Source organism: Motacilla alba, unplaced genomic scaffold (assembly GCF_015832195.1).
Source record: "Motacilla alba alba isolate MOTALB_02 unplaced genomic scaffold, Motacilla_alba_V1.0_pri HiC_scaffold_28, whole genome shotgun sequence".
NCBI lineage: Eukaryota > Metazoa > Chordata > Aves > Passeriformes > Motacillidae > Motacilla > Motacilla alba.
The window spans coordinates 916,469-942,599 of NW_024037374.1; the positions used below are offsets into that span (position 1 = coordinate 916,469).

General features: G+C 53.6%; 2 protein-coding genes, 1 long non-coding RNA gene and 1 pseudogene across 4 annotated transcripts; 2 read left to right on the top strand and 2 right to left on the bottom strand.

The window, feature by feature from the left end:
- LOC119696322 overlaps nucleotides 1-26,131 on the bottom strand; it is a 2,199,709-nt pseudogene that overhangs the window by 38,219 nt on the left and 2,135,359 nt on the right.
- Nucleotides 8,268-10,345, top strand: LOC119696392. Of its 2 annotated transcripts, none has more exons than XR_005255565.1 (3): nucleotides 8,268-9,125; nucleotides 9,697-9,875; nucleotides 10,216-10,345. It is a non-coding gene; the product is annotated as an uncharacterized LOC119696392 (long non-coding RNA). The 2 variants fall into 2 exon arrangements; XR_005255566.1 differs by having other exon boundaries at nucleotides 9,697-9,816; nucleotides 10,216-10,313.
- On the top strand, nucleotides 11,244-12,852 carry LOC119696332 (zinc finger protein 239-like). The gene is made up of 2 exons (XM_038126035.1): nucleotides 11,244-11,475; nucleotides 11,657-12,852. The coding sequence occupies exons 1-2, from the start codon at nucleotides 11,334-11,336 to the stop codon at nucleotides 12,673-12,675; spliced, it is 1,161 nt and encodes a 386-aa protein (XP_037981963.1). The 5' UTR covers nucleotides 11,244-11,333; the 3' UTR covers nucleotides 12,676-12,852.
- LOC119696327 (cytochrome P450 4F3-like) lies at nucleotides 12,868-17,918 on the bottom strand. The gene is made up of 11 exons (XM_038126029.1): nucleotides 17,733-17,918; nucleotides 17,322-17,466; nucleotides 16,548-16,675; nucleotides 16,039-16,169; nucleotides 15,130-15,397; nucleotides 14,736-14,802; nucleotides 14,532-14,661; nucleotides 14,329-14,462; nucleotides 14,181-14,245; nucleotides 14,016-14,098; nucleotides 12,868-13,916 (listed from the first exon to the last, which is right to left on the bottom strand). The coding sequence occupies exons 1-11, from the start codon at nucleotides 17,916-17,918 to the stop codon at nucleotides 13,736-13,738; spliced, it is 1,518 nt and encodes a 505-aa protein (XP_037981957.1). The 3' UTR covers nucleotides 12,868-13,735.

Genomic DNA, 26,131 nt, shown 5'->3' on the forward strand with positions numbered 1-26,131 from the left:
CCCAGATAGGGAGAGAAGGTACACCCCACGAGATGAGCTGTGGTTCTTCCTGCGTGATTGCAGAGAAAATATGAGGAGATGGGATGGAAAATCTACTGCTGCTCTGGCCCAACGGGTGTGTGAATTGAAGGAAGACAGGACTCAGAGAGGAAGCTCCACCAAAAGGAAAGCAGCTCCAGTTGCCCATAGCCGAACTGCCAGGTATGATGATGACGACCTGTCTGATCCCCTTGAAGGAACCTCCAAGACATATGGCCAGGGAAAGAAGGATAGCCAGGCTTAGAGGGGCCCTGCCTCCAAGTAGAGGCCCTTCTCCTAGTAGAGACTAGGGAAAAGCGTGTTTTCTGGACTGTGTGGATTCATTGGCCTGGCACATCTGAACCACAAGAATATAAAGCTTTGGTCAACACTGGTGCGCAGTGCACATTAATCCCATCGAGACACGTGGGGACAGAATCTGTTTCTCTTGCTGGTGTGACAGGGGGATCACAGGCTTTGGTGGAAGCTGATGTGAGCCTGACTCGAAATGAGTGGAAGAAACACCCTATTGTGACTTGCCCACAGGCCCCATGCATTTTGGGCAGAGATTACCTCCAAAGTGGGTATTTCAAAGACCCAAAAGGACTCAGGTGGGCATTCGGGATAGCGGCTGTAGTGACAGAGGGCGTCCAGCAATTGAACACCTTGCCTGGACTGTCCGAGAATCCACCTACAGTGGGACTCCTCCTGATGGGAGAAGAGCAACAGGCACCAATTGCCACTTCCACAGTGCATTGCCAACAGTATAGAACCACTCGAGATGCTGAGATTCCCATCCATAAGATGATCCTAGAGCTGGAGAGCCAAGGGGTGGTCAGCAAAACCCACTCACCCTTCAGCAGCCCCATTTGGCCTGTGCGTAAATCTGAAGGAGAATGGAGATTGACTGTGGACTATCGTGCCTTGAATGAAGTGACTCCACCAGTGAGCGCTGCTGTGCCAGACATATTAGAGCTCCAGTACGAGCTGGAGTCCAAGGTAGCATACTGGTATGCCACGATCCATACTGCCAGTGCACTTTTCTCCATTCCTCTGGCAGCAGAATGCAGGCCTCAGTTTGCCTTCACCTGGAGGGGCGTGCAGAACACCTGGAACCAACTGCCCCAGGGGTGGAAGCACAGCCCCACCATCTGTCATGGACTGATCCAGAGTGCACTGGAAAGGGGTGAAGCTCCAGAACATCTACAGTATATTGATGATATCGTTGTGTGGGGAACACAGCCACAGAAGTGTTTGAGAAAGGAGAGAAAATCATCCGAATCCTCCAGGAAGCTGGTTTCACCATCAAAAAGAGCAAAGTCAAGGGATCAGCTCGTGGATTCAGTTCCTGGGAGTAAAGTGGCAAGATGGACGGCATCAGATTCCCACTGAGGTCATCAACAAGATCACAGCAATGTCTCCACCAACCAGTAAGAAGGAGACACAAGCTTTCCTAGACGCCATAGGTTTTTGAAGAATGCATTTTCCTGAGTACAGTCAGATTGTGAGCTCTCTTTACCTGGTCACCTGCAAGAAGAACGATTTCCACTGGGGCCCTGAGCAGCAACAAGCCTTTGCCCAGATCAAGCAGGAGATCGCTCATGCGGTAGCCCTTGGCCCAGTCAGGATGGGACCAGAGGTGAGGAACATGCTCTACTCTGCAGCCGGGAACCATGGTTTGTCCTGGAGCCTTTGGCAGAGGTGCCTGGGGAGACTTGGGGTCAACCACTGGGATTTTGGAGTCCAAGCTACCAAGGGTCTGAAGCTAACCACCCCAACAGAGAAAGAAATTCTGGCTGCCTATGAAAGAGTCCAAGCTGCCTCAGAGATGATTGGCACAGAAGCACAACTCCTCCTGGCACCCTGACTACCAGTGCTGGAGTGGATGTTCAAAGGAAAGGTTCCTTCCACCCACCATGCCACCAGTGCTACATGGAGCAGGTGGATTGCTCTTATCACACAGCGCACCCATATAGGTAAACTGAATTGCCCTGGGATTTTGGAGGTAATTACAAATTAGCCTGAAGGTGAAAGTTTTGATGTCACAGATAAAGAGCAGGAACAAGTGACTTGGGCTGAAGAAGCTCCACCATACAACCAACTGCCAGCAGAGGAAATTCGCTATGCTCTTTTTACTGACGGTTCCGGTCGCATCATAGGGATGAATGGGAAGTGGAAAGCAGCTGTGTGGAGCCCCACACGACAGGTCGCAGAGGCCACTGAAGGAGAAGGTGGATCAAGCCAACTTTTGGAACTCAAAGCCGTTCACCTGACCCTGGACATTGTTGAAAGAGAGAAGTGGCCAAAGCTCTACCTCCACACTGATTCCTGGATGGTAGCCAATGCTCTGTGGGGATGGCTGGAGAGGTGGAAAGAGGCTAACTGGCAGCATAGAAGAAAACCAATTTGGGCTGCTGAAGTGTGGAAAGACATCACTACCAGGGTAGGGAGACTCCCTGTGAAAGTCTGTGATGTAGATGTCCATGTCCCCAAGAGTAGAGCTAATGAGGAGCACCCAAACAATGAGCAGGTAGACCAGGCTGCAAAGATAGGGGTGTCAAAGATAGACTTAGACTGGGAACACAAGGGGGAGTTGTTCCTAGCTCGATGGGCCCATGATGGCTCAGGCCATCAGGGCAGAGATGCCACCTATAAGTGGGCACGAGACCAAAGGGTGGATCTAACCATGGACAGTGTTTGTCAGGTTATCCACGACTGTGAGACGTGTGCTGCCATCAAACAGGCCAAGCGAGTGAAGCCCCTCTGGTATGGTGGGCAGTGGCCCAAGTACAAGGATGGGGAGGCCTGGCAGATTGACTGCATCCCACTGCCCCAGACACGCCAAGGCAAGCGCTACGTGGAAGCCACCACAGGATGGTTGGAAACCCACCCTGTGCCTCACACTACTGCCTGTAACACCATCCTGGGCCTTGAAAAGCAGGTCCTGTGGAGGCATAGTACCCCTGGGAGGATTGAGTTGGACAACAGGACTCATTTCAAGAACAGCCTGATCAACACCTGGACCAGGGAACATGGCCTTGAGTGGCTGTATCATATCCACTACCATGCACCAGCTGCAGGCAAAGTGGAGAGGCACAATGGACTACTAAAAACCCACTTGAAAGCACTGGGTGGTTCAAAAATTTGTAGCAGCATTTAGCAAAGGCCACCTGGTTAGTTCACACCTGAGGTTCCACCAGCCGAGCAGGTTCTGCCCAGTCTGAGTTCCTGAATATAATAGATGGAGATAAAGTCCCAGTGATACATGTCAGGGGTTTGTTAGGGAAGACAGTGTGGATCAATTCTGCCTCGAGTACAGACAAACCCATTGGTGGGGTTGTCTTTGCTCAGGGACCAGGTTGCACATGGTGGATAATGCAGACATGGAACAACACGATGTGTACCTCAGGGAGATCTGATTGTGGGGTGAGAGTGATATGCAAATATCACTGTTTGCTGGATGTTACTGTCATTGTCTGTACATTAAACCACACAGACATGAGATAGAAGGAAATGTGTAAGTGTTGAAGGTCTGAGTAAGTGAAGGATGGAGTTTTGAGTGAGTAAAATGAATGTGGGGAATCCTGCAGCTCTGCAGTCTGGGGCCTGGATTCAGTGGTCCAATGTGGGAATGTGACAGGGTCATGATGGGTATTGCTTGTAATTTCCAGGTGGAACAGATGGAAGTTTTTAAGTGAATAAAATGCCTTATGTTTGGTAGTGAGTTGATGATATGGGGATAAGGGGTGGAATGTCCTAGGGTGACTTTATGATGCTTGTATCCCCAGTTGTGTGTTCTGTTTATGCTGGATATTCTATTCTGTGCCTTCAAGACTGGCTCTCAGAGCGAAGGCAGGGAGAAGAAGCACAGAGTTTTTGTTATCTGCCTCACTCACTCACTCACTCACTCACTCACTCACTCACTCCTCCACATTTGGCTGGACTGTGTTGTCTGGGCACAGACACGGCAGAACACGGTGCTCCTTGTGCTTTTTAGTTAGTTTGTTTTGCTAGATGAGGCAGCCTGAGCTTTCCCTGGACTGGTTTTCTTTCCCTCTTCTTGGAACCATTCAAACCTGCTCCAGACTGGGACCCGAGGAAACACTGAGAGCTCACACTTTGCAGCCTACAGAGCCCTACTCTGCAGCCTTTCCCAGCGCCAGAGGGACTGATAACAGAGCGACCACCCACCGGAGAGACTTTCTGATCCGCTCCTATAAGCGGGGGTTGTGATGGTTCGCTAACTCATCTCAGAGTGCAAAAACAACACGGAGGGGATTTCAGTATTGATCAAAACAAATGCACCTTTTATTGAATGACCCCATCAAATGTGATAGAGGGATTAGAAAAGGAGATAAAGGATGGAGAGAGAGAGATAAAGAGGGGAAAGAGGTATAGCTACCAGACATAGAGATTAAATCCTCGTGGACCAGCCAATAGATCCACCTTGTCATGTTGGGGAGAATCTCAAAATCTTCGTTAACTCCGGGGTCCATTATAGTCCTCTGCCGAGGGGGAACAGGTAAAAGACAAGGGAGAATAAGTCTATTAAAAACAGGTACAGACAATCCATGTTCCGAAACAGGATAAGTCAATCTCAGCAGTGAGCGGGACCCATTGTTTCAGGACTGGTTTCTATGGGAAACCAGTCTTGGTCCAGCGAACACACCTGCAGGCAGCACTTGGCAGACATCTCGCTTCAGTCCAGCCAGCGCCCCTGTGTCAGAAATATAGGGGTGTCAGTCTCAGTCCTTGGGAGGGGGCTTCAATCTCCGTCCATCCTGGTGGTCGTGAGGCCGATGAAGGGTTTTCCATGGGGGACCACCAAAGTTACCCCAGAAAGTTCATTTGGCCAAGAGGTGGGGAAATTCCTGGGCTATTGTCGTGAAGCAGGTGTAAGCATGAAGGGCGAGGGGCTCCTTGGCAGCCCCTGCTCGAAGCAGTGCACCATGGCAGTAAGTGCACCTGCAAACAATCACTTGGCGAGCATCCACCTCAGCCAGGCCAGAACTCCAGCCAGGCTCTTCAGGGTCTTGGTCTCTGCTCTTCCGACGGTCGCAAGGCAAATGAGGGAAACTTCAAACCGTCTCTTACAGTCATCTCTTCAGAGCAATGAATGATCTTTGTCATCTGGTATTGTTCATTTTGTGTGCTGGGGAGTGCTTTGCCTGTTAAATAAACAGGTTTTTTCCACATCTCTCTGAGGAATCGGTTGGGGGGAGGGGCCATGTGGGTTTGCTTTCTGGGGGGGCCCCTTTTGGAGGTTTTCTCCCAAATTTGCCCTAACCCAGGACATTCCCACATTCTCTATCCCACATTCCCATTCTCATTGCCCCACTCCCCATCCCATTGCAGGTCCCAGGTCCCTTCCCATTCTCTATCCCACATTCCCCTCTCATTGCCCCATTCCCTATCCCATTGCCAGTGCCGTTCCCAATCTCTCTCCCACATTCCCATTCTCGTTGCCCCATTCTCTATCCTGTTGTCAGTGCTGTTCCCATTCCCATTCCCTATCCTACATTCCCGTTCTCATTTCCTATCTCATTGCTGGCCCTGGTGCCATTCCCATTCCCTATCCCACGCTCCTGTTCTCATTGCCCCACTCCGTATCCCATTGCTGGTCCTGGTGCCATTCCCATTCCCTATCCTACATTCCCGTTCTCATTTCCTATCTCATTGCTGGTCCTGGTGCCATTCCCATTCCCTATCCTACATTCCCATTCTCATTACCCCATTTCCAGTCCTGTTTCCGGCTGCTTCTATCTGCAGGAGCGGCTCTCCAGGGACTGGGCACCCCAGGCCACAGCGCAGCTGATTTTGGGATGGCAGCCGGAGCTTCAGCTGGAGCTCTAACCTGGTCTCCATGAGCAGCTTCATGATGGCAAGGAACCCTAAAAGTGCTTGGAATGTGGGAAGAGATTCAGCAGGAGCCTCTGCCTGATTGTCCACCAGACAATCCACACCAGACAACTGCACAACAAGTGTGGAGAATGTGGGAAGAGCTTCAGAGACACCTCGGACCTGATCTGTCACTTGAGGATCCACATCGGGGAAAGGTTCTATGAGTGTCCTGAGTGTGGGGAGAGGTTTCAGAGCAGATACCGTCTCCTCAAGCATCAGCAGAGTCACACAGAATAGAGGCCCTTCCGCTGCCCCGACTGCGGGAAGGGCTTCAAGAAAAACTCCACCCTCGACACCCACCAGCGGATCCACACTGGGGAGAGGCCCTAACAGTGTCCCAAGTGTGGGAAGAGCTTCTCCCAGAACTCTGCCGTGACCCAGCACCAAGGGAGGCAGCAGTAAGGGAAGCCCTACAAGTGCCCCGTGTGCGGGAAGGGCTTTGAGCGCTGCTCCAACTCCATCCCCCATTGGAGCACCCCCGCTGGATGGTCCACAGTGACCCTCGTTGGGCAGAGACTTGCTGAGCCATGGTCATGGTGATCCACTGGCTGGTGGTCCCCTCATCTTCCTGGGTGCAAGAGGAGCTCAAGAGGACCTGGCCATGTGCATGGAAGGGGACATGGGCGACATGGGCAGGGGTGGGGACGTGGAGAGCCATGAATGGGGATATGGTGGGGACACAGGCATAGATGGGGACATCAGGGGGACATGGACAGGGATGGTGACATGGGCTGAACTCCCTGGGAATGTGGGGGATTATAGGTTTGAGTGAGTTGAGGGTTCATGGGTGGGATGTGGGGTGCTGTGCTGTGAAAGTGAAATTCCAGATAATTTGAGTGTGCGCCGTGGATCCAAGAGGCAAATTCCCAAGGCTCCCAGGGGCTGGTTCTGCCCTGCTTCCCAAGGGAGCTGTGCAGGGGCAGGTGACAAGGCCCACAAGCTGTGTAGTAGGCTACCAGAGCAGATAGCAAAGGTGGCTTTGCTGGACATTTTCCAGCCCATTCCCAGCTCAAAGCAGAGGGAAGAAGAAAAGGAAAATGAGTCCCTGAGAGAATCCCAGAACGACTGCAGGGAGAAGGTGTGGAAGTCCCTCCTGAGGTTCCCCTGACGGGGAGACCCCTAAATCTCGCAGATTCCAATTCATCCCAGAATCTTAGAAGCTTTCTCCATAAATGAAGATTAAAAGCAGTCTTCTCCTAAGGATCAAAACTTCTCAAAACAATCAAAGAAATATTCCCTGTACCCTAAGTTTGAACAAGTAGGGACCCTGCCCACGGGCTGCAATCCCAGGAGGGAGAGACACCTCTACCCCAGGGAAGGTGCAAATGAGACCATAGGACCACAACCCATGGATTTTATTGAACACCGATTTTATTGAAGATAGTATTGACCAAGAAATGTGAGGTAGAGAAATAGGAAAGAGACCTCTGGGAGATAAAGAACTAGGAAAGAGCTCTGGCTCGGACTCAGCTCAGCTGCTGGGGAGACCCACAGAGTACAGCACCTTTCCCAATTCCAGCCAGAGGACACACTGAGCAATTTCCTGGGAAAAACATGTCCACTCTCCTGTGAAACTTTAAAAGTTTAATAAAGGATAGTAGGAGACAAAGACCATAGAGCAAAGATGTTATGGCCAGGAGCATCTTGGCACTCAGCCAAGAGCACCCCTGCTAATTGGAAACAGCCTTTGGGTACCATTTCCAGTGCATCAGCTTGTTCCACATTCATAAACAATTATGTTTAGTAAACTTTTCCTAAATCTAGTTTACATGTTCCAAGAACTGTTTAGCATACCTCCTCTTCGGATCTGCCTTTTTAGAGCATGCAGATTCCTTGGGTGTGGTTTTAGTCCATTTTTATCATAACCTTCAGTTTTGGCCCCGGCCCACGCTGTCTTCAGACGGTGAGTACGGACAGTTGGCGTGTCTGTAGCAGGTGTCCTCATCCTGTGTTCATTGGGTTTTATCCCATCCAAGCAGCCATTTTAACACAAGCATACTGTATCAGCTATTTCTAAGTTTTAGTTAACAACAGAAATAAAAACTATGTAACAAAGTTACTTTAACACCACACATATAGAATCAATTTTTTATTGGTGAAAAGCCAATATTATAATATGTATCTCTGACATTCCTGTGAAAAATGCCAATCACTTGTTTTTAAAATTTTAAAAGTTCAATAGTAATAAAATGGTTATAGAAATAGTAATATAATTAGAGTAATAAAAATTTGGAAAATTAGGATTAGTACAATACGAGACAATAAAAACAAAGAGTTACAGACAGTCCGGGTACCTCTTTCTGGCCAAAATAAGCCCGAAAAAGGACAAACGTTAACAGAGGATTAACCCTTAAAAGCAATAGCCTGTTACATATTCATACACCTCATACATGATGCGTAAATTCCATTCAAACAAAGGATTCTGTCTGGGCAGTGTCAACTTCTTCCTCTGAATCCTAACGGCGTCTTCAGGGCTGAGCGAGGCAGGAAGAAGTTCGTTTCTTCTGATAAGAGAGCAAGAAATTCTTTTTCTCTGAAAGATTTAGGTGTCCTGTGGCTGCTATCTAGGTGCGAGTCCGCTCTTTAAAAAAAGTATCTTACATAGCATAGTTTCTATTTTAACACGATGTTATAACCTAAAACTGTGTTTAACACACTACTTAAGAAAATTAATACAGCGTAACTTTCTAACATAACACATATAATATTCATTTTAACATTAGCAAAAAGCCAGTCATAAAATACGCATTTTTCACGGTTGCTCAGCGGTGCCTCCGCATTTGCCGGGCAGAGCCGCAGCGCCCAGCGCTCCCCACTTCCAGCCCGCCTGCGCCGCCCGCTCGCATCCAGCGAGCCCCGGGAGCGGAATCTGGGCTCGGGGGGAGCGGGACGGGACGGACGGATCCGCACTGGGGGGGCCCCGAGCCCCCTGCCCATCGCTGGGGGCTCCTGGGGGTTTCTCGCCCTGCCCCAGAGCCGGTGCTGCTGCGGCCGTGGGGCACCGGGGGTGCGAAAGGGGGGTCCGGGGCGGGAGCGGAGGAGGAGCGGGAGGAAGGGCAGGGAGAGGGGAAGGGGAGGAGCAGGAAGAGGAGCAGCCCGAGGAGCAGCAGCAGCGGTGGAAGGGGCATTGCGGGGTTCCAGGGCGAGCCCGCAGAGCCCGCAGCTCGGCTGGCCCCGGCAGCACCGCATTGCCCTGCATCGCGCAGGTGAGCGCGGAGGGGAAGCTCGCCCCGAGTCGATCGCGGCAGCTCCGGGAGGGATTTTTGGGGGTGGAGGGAGGGGTTGGTGGGGTTTGGGTCTCGCAGATTCCGGAGTCGAGCCCCAAATATATTTGGGTGTCGCTGGGAGAGGTATTTTTTCTTTATATGACGAGGGGATGTTTTTGGATCTCGCAGAGTGCAGAGCTGAGCCGTAAATGGCCCTGGGGGGATTTTGCGGGGCCCACGTGGCGCTCGCCCGGTGCCGGCGGGGCGGGACAGGGGCTTTGGGGATCCCCGGGAGAGCCGGGCATGAAAGGCGGGAGCCCCGGAGTGGGGAGAGGGGCGAGAGCAGAGCTGGGGGAGCTGCGGCAGGCTGGAGGGGTGGTGGAGCCGGGAGATGAGTGGGGCCCGAGCCCCCGACCCTGGGAGTATTGTCGGGGAGCGGGGGAAGCGCTGAGTGCCTGGAGTGGGGGGGTGCTGGAGAAGGGGACCCTGGGACGCCTGGGAGCCGCGTTCGAATTGATATAAAATTTCAGTAGTCAATCCGAATTTTATTTCTGTATGTTTTATTTTAAAGAAAGCAAGCAGCGCTGGGTGGCCGGGGAGTCACCGCTCCACTCACGGCACACCCCACTTACAAGCTCATAAAAGTATATCTACTGCTTTGAAGCCTACAAAGCATTTTCCAGTGTGCTTGGTTAGTCCAAATGAGCAAATATCAATAAGCTGGGAGCAGCAGTTCCATAATCTTTCCAGGTGGTCGTTGATTCCTATTCTTGTGGTTGTCTGGAGGGAAGCCTTACCCTGGTGTCTGCTGCATGATTTTGTCAAGTGCATCAAGCTTTTTATTATACCTAAGCATTTAGTTGCTTTGTTGCAATATCTCTTAGCTTTACCCCAGCTTCCTCTGTTTTATTCTAAGCATTGGTCGTCTTGCTACCTCCTCTCTTTTACTCTACTATACTTCTTTGATTTTGATGCTTTATTTGGCTATTTGTTCAGAAAGTTTCAGAACCTTTCTTTGTGCACACAGCATATAGAAGCATTTGCTGATTGCATTGCCAATTGACATGAATCACAAGAACATTTTCCACAGAATCAGGAGAGCATGAGCCCTGGGACCCCCAATAGCCCCTCAGCCTGTCTAAGCAGGACCCGGGAGAGGGGGGATGCCCAGGACCCACAGGCCCCCCAGCAGCTCTGAGAAGAGGGACCCTCACAACCCCAAAGTAAGGACACTGGAAACAGGGAACTCCTGGGGGAGGTTTTTGGATTCCATCTTGATTTTTGTAGGTTTTTCTGGCCACCAGACAGGCAGTGACTTCTAGAAATGGACTTCGCCCGTGGGACCTTCAAAGCCAAAGCCGATGGGGACATTGTTTAGGGCAATTTTGGGAGAAAAACCTCTAAAGGTGTTTCCTCTAGAAGAGCAAAGTCAAGAGGCCCCTCCCCCAACTGGTTCTGGAAAAAGATTTCCTTTGAGAAAAGTGGAAAAAACTGTTTATTTAACAGGCAAAGCACTCACCAGCCCAAAAAATGAACAGTATTAAACAATAAAACCTCTTGCTGCTCCAAAAGAGATGACAAACTCACAAAGTCCCTCCATGGGCTGTAGCTCGGCTCACTCAGTCTCCTGTCAGTCCCTGTGGTGCTGGAAATGCCACGGCCCAGCCCCAGTGGGGCACAGGTGGGAGCTCCTGGTGCTCTTCGGGGTGTTCAGTCCAGAGCAGGCTTAGACAGGTCCAAAGAAAAGGAAAAACCAAAAACCAGAGTCCAGGGAACTTCTCTGCCTCAGCAAGCTGAAACTAACTAAAAGCAAAGGAGAGCTCTGTCCTGCTGTCTGTCCATCTGCAGACAGCACAGGAGCAGGAATGTGGAGGAGTGAGAAAGGTTCTAAAAACAAATTGTGCACTTCTTCCCCCCTCTTTGCTCTCAGAACCAGTCTTAAAGGTGAAAAACTTATTTCAGACAAATGGGAATATGAGCATCATAAAGTCACCCCTGGGACCCCCAATAGCCCCTCAGCCTGTCTAAGCAGGACCCAGGAGGGGGGGATGCCCAGGACCCACAGGCCCCCAGCAGCTCTGAGAAGAGGGACCCCCATAACCCCAAAGTAAGGACACTGAAAACAGGGAACTCCTGGGAGAGGTTTTTGGATTCCTTCTTGATTTTTGGAGGTTTTTCTGGCCACCAGACAGGCAGTGACTTCTAGAGATGGACTTGGCCAGCGGGACCTTCAAAGCCAATGCACTCACATCTTGTTTTTCCCCAGATCAGGATTTCCCATTCCCAAACCTTGGCCGGATGGAGGAGGAGGCTGCGAGGAAGCGGAAGATGCTCCGGGACACTGAGGCAGGTGAGGAGGAAGTCACTGCCCCTTTCCCCCTCTCTCCTGCTCCATCTCCCAGCCCAGCCCCCGGCTGCAGGACAGCCCTGCTGCCAATGCCGTCCTGCTGGGGATGCACTGGGGGGATCTCCTTCCCCTTGCCTCTGGCATGGAAGCAAATCTCATCCTCTCCTTGTCCTTCTTCCCCCAGACAAGGAGCTGAGGATGGAGACCAGGGAGGGCAAATCCCCACGGCAGAACCTCGTGGAAGAGGCCGTTTTGAGCAGCTCCACGGCGCAGGAATCCAACGGGGAGGAAAAGCCCCGGAGATCCTGCAGGAGGAGGAGCTCCAAACCCAGCCCAGGGTGCTCTGGGAAGGAAAGACCCACCCTGTGCCAGGAAGGCAGCCGGAGATCTGGCCAGAGCTCTGAGGCTGTGGTCCATGAGCAGCTTGACGATGGCAAGAAGCCCCACCAGTGCTTGGAATGTGGGAAGGGTTTCCTCAAGAGCTCCCACCTGATTGTCCACCGGAGGATCCACACTGGGGAACGGCCCTATGAGTGTGGGGAATGTGGGATGAACTTCAGGATCAGCTCCCACCTGATCGTCCACCAGAGGACCCACACCGGGGAACGGCCCTATGAGTGTGGGGAATGTGGAAAGAGCTTCAGCGTCAGCTCCCACCTAATCACCCACCAGACTGTCCACACTGGGGAACGGCCCTATAAATGTGGGGAATGTGGACAGAGCTTCAGGATCAGCTCCAACCTGTACCGCCACCGGAGGATCCACACCGGGGAAAGGCCCTACAAGTGTGGGGAATGTGGACAGAGCTTCAGGATCAGCTCCCACCTAATCACCCACCAGAGGATCCACACCAATGAACGGCCCTATAAATGTGGAGAATGTGGGAAAGGCTTCAGGAGGAGCTCCAGCCTGAACCTCCACCAGATGATCCACACTGGGATACGACCCTATGTGTGTGGGGAATGTGGGAAAGGCTTCCGTGACAGCTCTCACCTGATCATCCACCAGACAATGCACACTGGGGAATGCCCCTACACGTGCTCAGAATGTGGGAAGAGCTTCATTGAGAACTCCCGCCTGATTGTCCACCAGAGGATCCACACTGGGGAGAGGCCCTACGAGTGCCGGGAATGTGGGAAAAGCTTCAGGCAGAGCTGCCATCTGATTGCCCACCAGAGGATCCACACTGGGGAGAGGCCCTAACAGTGTCCCAAGTGTGGGAAGAGCTTCTCCCAGAGCTCTGCCGTGACCCAGCACCAAGGGAGGCAGCAGTAAGGGAAGCCCTACAAGTGCCCCGAGTGCGGGAAGGGCTTTGAGCGCTGCTCCAACTCCATCCCCCATTGGAGCACCCCCACTGGATGGTCCACAGTGACCCGAGTTGGGCAGAGACTTGCTGAGCCATGGTCCTGGTCATCCACGTTAGGAAGACACCTGGCTGGTGGTCCCCACATCTTTCTGTCTCCCCTTGGGCACTTGGACACAGCAGGAGAAAAATCATTGGGATGCAAACTGACCTCAGGAATTCACTGGGGACAGCGCAGTTTTTTTACTTTTGACCCCAAAAAAATCTCACCTTTTGCATCCAATCATTTCTTCTGGTGGCATCGAGGAATACTGGATGGTGTTGGGGGTCTTCTCCAACCTGAATCATTCCATGATTCTCATTCTCTCTGGTCTGCAGGCATCTTTCACAGCCAAATGGTGATGGACTGGAGCAAAAAAACAGGATTTTTGAGACAATTGAGTGGAAATTCCTCTAAAAAAGGTCCTTCCTACCCACCCAAGCACATGGATACTCAGCCAGCATGGACATGTAAATCCTTTTATTTTGGCCTTGATTTTCTTTCGTTTTTCTTCATCCCTTCACCCAGACATTGGGGTAACATAAAGATATTCAACTAAGACATGGATGGTGACATTGGGGGACATGGTGGGGATGGGGATGGGGACATGGACAAGGAGATGGGTGTGGACATGGCTGTGGATGGCGATACTGGGCATGGGTGGGGGGTCACAGATATAGATGGTGACATGGGGCTGTATGAGGACATGGGGGACGTGGCCATGGATGGTGCCAAGTGGCCTGGGGGACAAGTCCATGGGTTGACATGTCCATGCCATGAGGTGGCCCATGACCAAGGACAACACATCCCCACCACCACCACGATACTGTTCCCTTCATGCCACCATTTATTCCCTGCTCCTCCCCTGGCTGTGACACCTGCCTTGCAGGATGTCCCCGTGTCCTGGTGAGCCGTGTCCCTCAGGACACTCTCACCAGTGGCTCCAGCAGCAGCCAGAGCCCGTCCTCGGCACGCAGGATCAGCTCGGGCTTGCGGCGCGGGGGTGGCCTCGCCGTGTCCCTCCGCAGCACGAACCGGGACAGTGTCAATGCCACTACCACCTTCATCTCAGCCATGGCAAAGCTCTGCCCGATGCAGTTCCTGCCACCGCATACCCACTGTCACTGTCACCCCACTGTGAACCCAGCCAGGGACAAGGGTGGCACTTGGGGACACTCCTGTCCCCAGTGCAGCACATACCTGGGGCCAGCAGAGAAGGGGATGAAGGATGACGGGGACCGTCCCTTGCTGTTCTCCAGGCTGAACCTCAGAGGGTTGAACACCTGAGGTGACACCGACAGTCATGCCGAAGGGACACAGCTGTCACCACCATGGTGACAGGGACATCTTATAGGGTGGCCCTACCTCAGGCTCGGGCCAGAGGTCTGGGTTGTGGTGGGTCCCGTAGATGCTCATCAGACAGATGACCCCTGGAGGGGTGGGAACGGCCACTTTAGGGACAGCAGATGAGGGTGGGGGTGGTGACACTGGGGACACCCTGGTCATGCCATACCCTTGGGGATGACACGGCCATCACGCAGGGGGATGTCCTCGGTGCAGCGCCGGGACACAGCAGTGACAGGAGGGTGCAGCCACAGGCTCTCCTTGATGCACATGGTGGTGAAGGGCAGCTGGGACAGGTCCTCCCTGGGGACAAGCAGGGGTGGCACCGTGTCCCCGAGCCACATGACTGGGGTGGCCCTGGGGACATCTCACCATTCAATGTCCGCAGTGTCCCGGCCAGCCAGGAGCTCCTGGACCTCCTGGCGGCATCGCTCCTGGTGCTCAGGGTGGCCAGCCAGGTTGTAGAAGAGCCATGCCAGGCCACTGGCCGTGGTGTCATGGCCTGTGGGGACATTGGGTGAGTGAGGGGACACTGGAGTGGCTCCTCCCCAATGGCGCCTGGGAGCTCGTGCTCACCCTCAAACATGAAGGTGTCAGCCTCAGCCGCGATGTCCTCGTCCGACAGGGTGTGGCCGTTCTGGTCCTGCCAGGGTGAGATGAGCCATGGGCCACCTGGGGCCACCGGTCTACGGCCAAATCCCATCCATGGCCACCACTCTTCCCCCATGGCCACCATCCTATGGGCACCACCATCCCAGTGGCCACCAGCTCCATGTCCCTCCTCCATGTCCCCCTGTGGCCACCAGTCTATGCCCAACCCCCCCTGCCATGGCCACCAGCATCCCCCTGGCCTCTATGGCCAACCCTTGCATGGCCACCAGCATCCCCTGATGGTCACCATCATCTCCCCATGGGCACGACCACCCTCTTGACCACTTCCATGTCCCCATGGCCACCACCCCAGCCCCACCTTGGTGAGCAGCAGGAGGTTGATGAAGTCCATGCTGTGTCCCCGGTGGCCATCCAGCCAGGCCTGGTGGCCCAGGCAGGCGAGTGCCTGGCGCCGGCGCTGCACCACATCAGCAGTGAAGGCGTGGACAGTGGCACAGGCACGGGCGAAGCGCCGGCCATCAGAGGAGAGGCTGTAGAGCCACCACGGGTGGAGAAGTGGCCGGAGCTGGCGCCGGACCACCAACGAGCTCAGCTCCAGGATGGCCTGGATGTACTCGCTGGGCCGCCTGTGGGAACCAGGGACAGTGGGGGGACTCTGTGGCCACCAGCATGGATGATAGCAGGGCCATTGGGGCCACCAGAATGGCCAACAGGGACAGTGGTGGAACCACGATGGCCAGTGGGGACCACAGCGGGGCCAGCACAGCCACCAGGATGGCCAGGAGGGACAATGGTGGTGTAGCCGCAGCTCTCTTCACAGAGAGCAGCAGGCACAATTTCCCAAGGATTTGTCCTGGGAAACGCAGCAAGAAAACTCAGAGAAGAGAAAACAATTCTTATCTCTACTTGCTGCTCCTGTTGTTTTTGCACATGTGGAATGTGTTATGAAGATTGTTTACTGAGAGTGAATTCTTAATTGGATTCTGGTGGTGGTTGTTTGGACTTATTGACCAATTAGGTCAGAGCTAGTCGACTGTGGGAGGCAGTCACGGGTTTTTCTTTAGTGTCTTTTTAGTATCTCTTTAGTATAGTATCTCTTTATTATAGTATTAATGTAATATAGTATAGTTTAATAAAGCAATTGTTCAGCATTCTGAAACAAATGGAGTCAGATGCCAATTATTCCCTGGCTGGGGGTCACCTTGCATACTACATGGCGGGGTCACCTTGGCCACCAGGGTGGTCAGTGGGGACAGGTGACACTCACTCCTGGCAGTGGCTCTCGTGGCTGAAGATGCACTTCTGGAGCGTGTCCAGGGTGAGGAGGCTCAGGGGCTGCAGCACCTCCAACTCCACCGGCCCCCCACCAGCTGCCACTGCTGCTGCCCCCCACTTGGCCTGTGGGGACAGACTGGGTTGGGCAGGGAACAGGGAGGGGATCAGGGACAGGGCATAAACTGGGGGGTGGGACAGGGGTGGGAGAGGGGGAAGAGTTGGGAAGGGGGTGTGGAACAGGGATGCAGCAATGAACAAGGGGTGAGGGTGGGGTTTGGGGTCAGGTTTGGGGTATGGGACAGGACAGGATTTGGGTACAGGACAGAACTTGGGGTGCAGGAGAGGCCTCAGGATGCAGCAGTGGGTGCAGGACAGAATTTTGTGTGTGGGACTCAGGGTTTGGGTTGCAGGTCAGAGTTTGGGGTGCAGGTCAGGATTTGGGGTGCAGCACTCATGATTTGGGGTGCAGGTGGGGACTCGTGCACATCTCGGATCTCTCACGAGCAGCACACGGGTGCTCTGGTTGAAGATTCCCAGGTAATTCCGGAGCACATCCCCATGGAAGGCGGGTGTCAGGAGTCGCCGGTGCTTCGCCCAGCGCTGCCCATTGCTCAGCAGCAGCCCCTCTCCTGGGGAGGGGACACCGGGGTCCGCCGAGGGCACACAGGAGGTTGTCCCTGTTCCCCAACCACCCCTGTCCCCTGTGACACATCCAGATCCATCTGGGGGCTCACCCTGGGGTGCTGTCCCCACCCCTGTGACACCCAACTCCATTCACAGGGTGCCCCGAGGTGCTGTCCCCACCCTAACCCTCACCACTCACCCAGCCAGGGCTTGAGAAAGCCGTAGGAAATTTTGTCCTTGGGGGCCACGAAAGCTGCAGGGTACAAGGACAGGGTGGGCAGGGATTCACTGGGGGGCCATCAGGGCCCCTGTGTGGGGACACTGGGGGTGGCACCGCCCTGTCTGCACCCATTAACTCTCAGGTGGGGACCCTGGGGTGGGGACCCTCTCCCAGCACCCATGGCCACCAAAGGATGAGGGCTGGGGGACAGCCAGAGGCTGGACATGGTGACACCTTTGGGTGGCCTTGGGGAACCTCAAGGACAGGTTGGTGGCCACTGTGGGGTGGCATTTGGCCTGGCCATGGTGACACCTCTGGGGACCTGTGGGCTTGGGTTGGTGGCCACTGCCTGGGCACTGCCAGCTCTCTCTGCCAGGTGCGGTGACACCCACGGGTGGCCCTGGGGACCCGTCTGATGTCCCATGTCCTACCTGAGGCACTGAGGAGAGGCCGGAGGGTGCTGGGGTGGAAGAGGCGCAGGACAGGCAGCCAGGGAAGTCCCCACCAGAGGCAGCCATGGCGGTACTGGGCCACCAAGGTGTCCACCTGCTGTAGGCCTTCCTCCGTGCTCTGGCCCTGGGGACAACAGGACGTGTGTGCCACTGGGGGCACAGATAGGCCTGGGGACATGTCTGTCCTCAGGACCCTGCCAACCTTGGGGACATGTGTGTCTGTCCCCACTGTCCCCTTGCAGGTGCCACCACCCCATCTCACCATCCCCCCAAGTGTCACCACCCCATTCCTTCTGTCCCCTCACAGGTGCCACCACCCAGCTGTTCCTTTGCAGGTGCCTCCACCCCTGTCCCCGCTGTCCCCGCAGGTGCCACCCGCTGTCCCCTCACCATGCCGGTGTGTCCCAGCAACCAATTGCGCCAGGGCGGGACGGGGAACTTGTTCAGCTGGCGACAAGTGGCCCGGAATCGGGTGACAGCCACCAGCGCATCCCAGAGCCACTGCAGCAGCAGGGCCACCACGAAGGTGCCCAGGGCCACCGCGCCCAGGGAACCTAGCACCGTGGCCACCGCCATGGAACCGCTCCTGGCGACAGGCTGGGGACAGGGCAAGGGTCGGGCGTGGGCGGTGTCACCTGCGGGGTCACGTGGCTCTGCAGTGGGTGTCACTGGATCCGCCTTTTGTCCTGGTGACTCCTTGTGCTGACATGTCCTGGTGGCAGCGTCCCCACATGTGTATCCTGGTGGCATCATGTTCCCCCCTTGGTGTGTCCCCATCTCCCTGTGTGTGTCCCTGTTCCCGCTTCCATGTACCCCTCTATCACTGTTCCCCACCCGTGTGTCCCTATCCCTCTGCATGTGTCCCTATCCACTGTTGTGTGTCCCTGTCCTGTCCAATTGTCCCCGTCCCCATCTCCCCCATGTGACCCTGTTCTCTTCCATGTGTCCCTGTCCCCTCCGAGTGTCTCTGTCCCCATCTCCCTCATGTGACCGTGTTCCCTTCCGTGTGTCCCTGTCCCTCTCTGTATGTCCCCTGCCCCCCGCCCCCAGTGGGCCCAAAGTCCCCGAGGCCCCGGGGCCGTGTCCTGCGGGATATTCACGTGTCCCGCAGGGTGTCCCTGTGTCCCCTGGATGTTCCCGTGGCTGTTCCTTGCACTGAGCTTCTGCGCCTGTGCTGGCACAGACAGGGACACCCCATGACACCCCACAGCACCCCACGACACTTTGACCTCTGGTTTTGTCTTTTTCCCTTGGTTTGCTGGGCACCTCTGCCACGATCCTCGTACAAGCGGAGGACGTGATGGTTCGTTACCTGATCTCAGAGTGCGAAAACAACACAGAGGGGATTTCACTATGAATCAAAACAAATGCAGCTTTTATTGAGTGCCCACAGCAAATGTGACAGAGGGATTAGAAAAGAGATAAAAGATAAAAAGAGAGAGAGTACAGTTACCAAGGGTACAGACAAAATCCTTGTGGTTCAGATCGATGGAAATTCGCCTTGTGACGTCGGGGAGAATCTCAAAGTCCTGGGTAACTCAGGGGTCTATTATAGTCCTTCGCCAAGGGGGGGAACAGGTAAGTCTCCTGAAATCACTGAGGGGGAACAGGTACAATGAAGAATAAGTCTATTGAAGCCGTCAAGGGGGAACAGGTCATGTTCTCAGCAGTGAGCAAGAGTCAATGTTTTCTTGACCCAATGACCACACCTGGCACATCTCGCTTCCGTTTGGTCAGCCCCCCTGCATCGAGTTAGAATCATGGGCGTGTCAGACTCAGTCCCTGGGAGGGGGCTACAATCTCCGTCTGTCACGGTGGTAGTGAGGCAGATGAAGGATTTTCTGTGGGGACCACCAAAGTTACCCCTGAAAGTTCATTTGGCCAAGAGGTGGGGAAATTCCTGGGCTATTGTCAGGAAGCAGGTGCAAGCACACAGGGCGAGGAGCTCCTTTGCCAGCCCCCTGCTAGAAGCAGTCACTGTAAACACAGCTGTGAACGATCACTTGGTGAGCATCCAGCTCAGCCAGGCCAGAACTCCAGCCAGGGTCCTCAGGGTCGCGGTCTCTGTCCTTGTGACAGTCGTGAGGCAAATGACAGAAAGTTCGGACCATCTCTTACATGGCCCCAAAGGGGCCTCTGGATTCTATAAGGGCCCAGAGTGTCACAAGGCCCCTGTGATCCCACAAGTCCCAGAAGTGTCACAGTGTCCCCAGGAAACACTGCAGTGTCACAATGTTCCCATCAGTCCCTGCAGTGTCACAATGTCCCCAGGAGGCCATGCAGTGTCACAGAGGAGCAGCCCTGGAGTGGGCACAGCACCAGGGGAGGTTTGGCAGCGTTCCCCTCTCTGTGACACCACAGAAGTGGCAGCCACAATGCTCCCCATTCTGTGACACTACAGGTGTGGCAGTACCATGTCCCCCTCTCTGTGAGACCACAGCAGTGGCAAATCCAGCATTGCCCTCTCTGGGACACCACAAGGGTGGCAGCCCCAAAATTCCTCTCTTTATGATACCACAGCAATGGCTGCCCCAGCGCTCTCTTCTCTGTCACAGCAGAGCGGTAGCAGCAGCAGCATTCCCCTCTCTGTGACACCACAGTGGTGGCAATCCTGACCTTCCCCTCTCTGTGACACCACAGTGGTGGCAATCCTGACCTTCCCCTCTCTGTGACATGGCAGCTATGGCAGCCCTAAATCCCTTTTCTGTGACATCACAGCAGTTACAACCCCAGCGTTCCCCTCTCTGTGACAACACAGCTGTGGCACCCCCAGCATTCCCCTCTGTCTGACACCAACACAGTGGCAAACCAAAGATTCCCCTCTCTATGAGAAAACAGTGGTGGCAGCTCCAACGTTCCAATCTCTCTGACACCACAGTGGTGGCAGCCCCAACGTTCTCCTGTCTATGAAAACACAGAAGTAGCAGCCCCAACGTTCCCCTCCCTGTGACACCTTGGCAGTGGCAGCCCCAGTGTTCCACTGCCTGTGACACCACAGCGGTCACAACCTCAACTTTCCCCTCCCTGTGACACTGCAGCTGTGGAAGCCCCAAGTCCCTGTCTCTGTCAAACCCCAGCGGTGGCAGCCCCAGTGTCCCTCTCTCTCTGACACCACAGCAGTGGCAGCCCCAGCGTTCCCCTGTCTGTGATACCACAACAGTGGCAGCCCCAAAGTTCTCTCAGTGACACCACTGCTGTGGCAGCCCCAATGTACCGCCCTCTGTGGCACCGCAGTGGTGGAAGCCCCAGAGTTCCCCTCTCTGTGTCACTGCAGGGGTGGCTGTCCAAAGTTCTACTCTCTATGACAGCACCGCAGTGGCAGTTCCAACATTCCCCTCTCTGTGACACCTCAACATTTGCAGCCCCAGTGTTCCCCTATCAGTGACACCACAGTGGTGGCAGCCTCAGTGTTGCCCTCTCTGTGACATGACAGCAGTGGCAATACCAATGTCCCCTGCGTATGACACCAAAGCGGTTGTAACCCCTGCATTCCCCTCTCTGTGACACCACAGAGGTGCCACCCCCGGCATTCTCTCTATGACAGCACCTCACTGGCAGTCCCAACATTCCCCTCTCTATGACACTGCAGGGTACCAGCCCCAAATGTTCCCCTGTTTGTGACACCACAGCCCTGGCAGCCCCAGTGCTCCCCTCTCTGTGACACCACAGCTGTGGCAGTCCCAGTGTTCCCCTCTCTGTGACACCACAGCTGTGGCAGTCCCATTGTCCTGGTCTCTGTGAGACCACAGTTGTTGCTGCCCGAACGTTCCCCTCTCTGTGACACTGCAGTGTAGCAGGCACAGGCCCTGCAAACCTGCCTTGGCATTCTAAGGCCTTAAGACAGGCAGGATGCTGAGTCAGGATGACCGGACAAAAGGAGCCCCTCTCTCCCGCTCTTGGACCCTTGCTTATCTCTCTGTAAGGCTTTAGGTCACTTTCCTTTAACCCTTACCATTGGACAATTCTCAATCCTCCCTTGCCCTATGTAAACCCCTGTTTCTGCCCGGCTCATCAGAGCCGCTGTCCCTGAGACCCTTTGAGACACTCCGTGGAAGAGCTACAAAGAAGACCAATAAAGACATCTTCTCAGAACCTCATACAGCACTCTCCTCTCTTTCCTGGTCTTCCAAATGCCTGCTGCATGCCCCAGCCGAGCCTAGCAAGCCCAAAGAGCTGAAATCACTCATGAGCTGAGAATCACTAAAGCTGAATATCACTAAAGGCTTGCTGAGGCACAGGCTGGAGGCTCTGCCAGAGCTTGGGCTGACTAGCCCCCCTGAGAGCTATGTGTGGAGAGTTTTGTGGACAGTTGGCTAGCTGAGAGAGGCCATTTAGACGTAATACCCTTGGTTAAGCAAGGAGACAGGTAAAGGAGCCAGCAGTCAGTTTCCATATAAGGCAAGGACACTGTGCCCTTGCTGCAACAGTAGAAAAGGGAGGGAAGATATTCAGCTAGAAATCAGCTAGAAATATGAAGAAAAGCAGAAAAGTCGTAACAGTATCACTACAAGAATGCAGAAGTAGGTGTAGTCGGCTGATAAGTAACTAACCAATAATGAGCTCGCCTTTTGCAATATGTATTAGCCTTATTAACACTAATATAAATATGCGTGTCTATCAATAAAGTTTGAGGCTTGTTGTTCATCATCGGATGTGCAAGTCTTCCTTTATCCGTCAGCTATGCTATCCGGCTTTGATGCAGCTCCTGGGTACACCTCGTAGCCCAACCAGCAGCATTAACTGGCGCCCGAACCGGGACGAAAAACCCTGGAGAGCAGCATTTCTTCCTGAAATAGTAACTGCCTTCAAATCGTCAAACCCCAGAAGAAGTGAGGCCTCCGTTTTAGAAGGACTGCTTTGGAGGGACTCAGTCGACCCTCACCCTGACAGCGGGATGAGTGCCTGAGGAGACTGAGACAGCAAGACCACCTACCAGCAGATGCTTGACCCACATCTGGCTGAAAAAGTGTAAGTTTTAAAAAATCAGCCTTTCTTGCGTGCAAAAAATTTCTACTTGGGTCCCTTTTTAGTTTTTTTTTTCTTTTTTTTCTCTTTTTTCTGCTGGTAGGGAATGGGAATAATGGGATCAAAACTTAGTACAAGATCCCAGGATAAAAAGAGAGAAATATATTTACTAATCCTAGAAATCCTATCTGCTAACAACTTTTTCTAAAGGTAATTTTTCAAAATCTAATCTGAAAAAGTTTATAACATGGATAATCCTCCAGTTCCCTGATGTTACTACAGATACCATAACTCTAGACTCTTTTTGGGATCAGGTTGGGTTTAGACTCTTTCTCTCACAGTCCAAACAGAATTTATCTGTAGCCCATTTTATACCTATATTTCATATTATAACAAAAGCTGTAGAGAAAGTTAACAAAAACCCCTCTCTTACTAACACCTCAGGGAAAGACAGAGACACCACCTCATCTCTCTCACCAGACCCCTCAAATGTAAATTGTGCTGACAAGCTCTCCCTTGCAGCCTCTCCTTCCCTGGGCTGTAATACCACCTCTGCTCCCAACTCACAACCAACTCCTCTGTCAGGAACTGCTAATACCAACCTGGCGCCGTTCCCCACCCCTCCTGCCGCACCTGCGGGGTCTGCGTGGCCCACCCTCCCCCCGCCTTCCCCTCCAGACACGGCAAGCACGAATCCCTTTCCAGCGATTGTGCAACCCGCAGCATCCTGTGTGCACCCCACCCCCCCCACCTCTGCGACTGCTCCCTCCCCTCCTGCCACGGGCCCTCTTATCTCCCCTGCCGCCGTCCCTGCCGTCCCTGCCGGCCCCTCAAACACAGCCCCCACCCCTGCTGCTGCCCCCCCCGCCACTGCGTGTATCTCTGCCCCCAGCTGTGCTGCAGCAGGAGGTCTCCCTGCCTGCCTGGCTGCCGCAGCCCCTGCAAACCACGCTGTACCCGCGGCAGCCCCCCCCAACCCCAATGCCCCCCCGCACCCCCCTTGCCCCCATCCCCCGGCTTCCCAGCCACCCACCCACCCTCAGTGTCCCTCGCACGGAACCTCGGAAACCCCCCACGGTACCACCCCACCCCCACATGTGCCTCAATCCTGTGCGTGCTGTGCCACCCGAGTTGTTGCCATCCCAGCGCCACTGCAAACCCCCCGTAGCCAAGCCTTACCGTGTGCTTCCTCAAATCCACCCCAGTCCCAAAAAGCTCTGCCAAAGCCAGCTCCAACACAACATAAAAAGCATAAGGGTCGCTCTCGCTCTCACTCCTCCTCCTCCTCGGACAGCAGTGACAGTGACTCTGATTCTGATACACAGTATATTGATGCATGGGCCCAAATTAAACTCGAAGCCGCAAAGGCAGGAGATTGGGAAATGGCACAGAGAATTTCTGCCTTCCCAGTAGATTATAAAAAAGGAAAAAGAGGGGGGGCCACTACCCGAAAAACGTGGGAACCTCTAACAAATAAGGAACTCATACAGCTAAGGAACACAGCTAAAGAACATGGCAGAAACTCTCATATTTTTAGAAATTTCCTAGAAGCCACGTTCTCAGCACATATCTTGGTACCCCACGATATTAAGAATATGGCCCACTGCCTCCTTTCCCCAGCAGAATATATGTTATGGGAAAGGCATTGGAAAAAACAATTGAAAACATTATCAGATTCATATGCTAAAAATGCTGATAGGCCAGATCTTACAGTTGAACAGCTGGCCGGTGAAGGGGATTTACAGAAACCTAATGATCAGGCTGATACCTTACCTAAGGAAGCATTGCAGGACCTGGCTATGGCAGCAAAAACCTCCTTACTTCTTACCCCAGATGATTCCACTCCTTCCCAACATTTTTCTAATATCAAACAAGGAGTAGAAGAAAGCTTTATCAAATTTGTGGACAGAGTTAAAGATGCTCTAGAAAAACAGATAGAGAGCACAGAGGCAAGAAAAGAACTATTGTGTAAACTTGCCATGAGTAATGCTAATGAAAAATGTAAAACAATTCTGAGGGCTCTACCCCTGGACACAGAACCTACCATAGAGCAAATGCTGGAAAGCTGCACACGTCATTTGTCCAGTGACAATACAGTGGCAGAAGCAGTTTCTAAGGGTATTGCTGAAGGAGTTTCTGGTGCATATGCAGTTATGGCTTCTAAAGACCAGACTCGCTGCCTGTACTGTGGTGATTTGACACATTTTATGAGGGACTGTCCAGACAGGCTGCCTGCCCGATACCCTGGCCACACCTACCGAAGGCCCCAGCACCAGCCACGCTCCCAGCCGTATTCGGGAAACGTGTCTCGGAGCCCGGTAGAGCCCCGGGCTACGACAACAAATCAAAGGCCACCCAGACCCATCCACGCACCACCCCGGGAGATTCCAGGACACCTGAAGAGGGTCCAACACATGGAGCGACACCGATGGGAACAAGACGCCAGCTGGTAACTGCTCTGTCCATTGACTTTAAAAATAAAGATGTTTATCGTGTTCCCACAGGCAAACGTGGGCCAAAAGGCGGTCCTTCTAACATCTTAATCATAGGTGACACTGTCCATAGCCCAAAGGAGATCTTCGTTGTTCCAGAGGTGCAAACAGTGCACTCAGGACAAGAAATCTTTGTCCAGGTGTACTGCACGGACTTACCATATTTTCTTTCAAAGGGAACTCCAATTGCACAGGCTTTTCTACTCCCAAAGAATCACAGGGAGCAGCTTCCTCTCAACCCTACAGCAATGTGGGCACAAGTTGTGGGACCAAGTAAGCCTACCATTGAGTGTGGTCTCACCTGCAGAGGAGAAAAGTTCCACCTGCCAGGGATGCTGGACACCGGTGCTGACGTGACCATCATCGCTCGCTCAGAGTGGCCAGCACACTGGGATCTACAGCCAGTGCCAGGCACGATTTCAGGGATCGGTGGAGCCACAGTGTCCATGCGGAGCAAGAACAACGTCCTCGTCGAAGGGCCTGAAGGCAAGCTGGCAACCATCCGCCCATTCGTGGTAAGGGCCCCCATCACCCTTTGGGGAAGGGACATTCTATCCCAATGGGGGGCCTCCCTACGTATTCCCAGCCAGGATTTCTAACTGGGGCCACTGAGGAGCGCGCACTGCCAGATACTCCTCAACTCACCTGGAAAAGCCATGACCCGATCTGGATCGAGCAGTGGCCCCTTTCCGAAGAAAAGCTGCGCGCACTACAAGCTCTCGTGGAAGAACAGCTAACCAAAGGCCATATTGTTGAGACCACCAGCCCTTGGAACTCTCCAGTCTTCGTACTGAAAAAGCCTGCAACGGACAGGTGGAGGCTCCTCCACGACCTTCGCAAAATCAACGAAGTCGTCGAGGACATGGGCCCCTTACAGCCAGGCCTGCCCTCCCCATCGATGCTGCCTAGAGACTGGACACTTGCTATCATAGATATTAAAGACTGTTTTTTCAGCATACCTCTGCACCCTCTCGATGCCCCACGGTTTGCTTTCTCGGTGCCATCCCTTAACAGAGAGGCTCCACTTAAAAGATATCATTGGCGTTTTCTGCCTCAAGGACTAAAGTCCAGTCCTACTATATGCCAGTGGTATGTTGCTCACATCCTGTCTCCCGTTCGGAAGCTATTCCCAGAGGCAATCATCCACCACTATATGGATGACATCCTGGTCTGTGCATCAGAAAAAGCTTACCTGGACAAAGCAGTTAAAAAGACTATTGAAACCATAGAAAAGGCAGGATTCGAGATCCGTGAGGACAAAATACAGTACACCAACCCATGGACTTACCTTGGCTTCCAGATCCGGGAAAGGACCATCGTACCCCAGCAGCT

Excerpts from the sequence above, each read along its gene's own strand:
- LOC119696332 (XM_038126035.1), top strand. The coding sequence starts at position 11,334 with ATGGACTTGGCCAGCGGGACCTTCAAAGCCAATGCACTCACATCTTGT. Across the intron at positions 11,476-11,656 it reads GCTCCGGGACACTGAGGCAG|ACAAGGAGCTGAGGATGGAG; the intron begins GTGAGGAGGAAG and ends TTCTTCCCCCAG.
- LOC119696327 (XM_038126029.1), bottom strand. The coding sequence starts at position 17,918 with ATGGCGGTGGCCACGGTGCTAGGTTCCCTGGGCGCGGTGGCCCTGGGC. Across the intron at positions 17,467-17,732 it reads TGCTGGGACACACCGGCATG|GGCCAGAGCACGGAGGAAGG; the intron begins GTGAGGGGACAG and ends TGTTGTCCCCAG. Across the intron at positions 16,170-16,547 it reads AGAGCACCCGTGTGCTGCTC|GCCAAGTGGGGGGCAGCAGC; the intron begins GTGAGAGATCCG and ends CTGTCCCCACAG.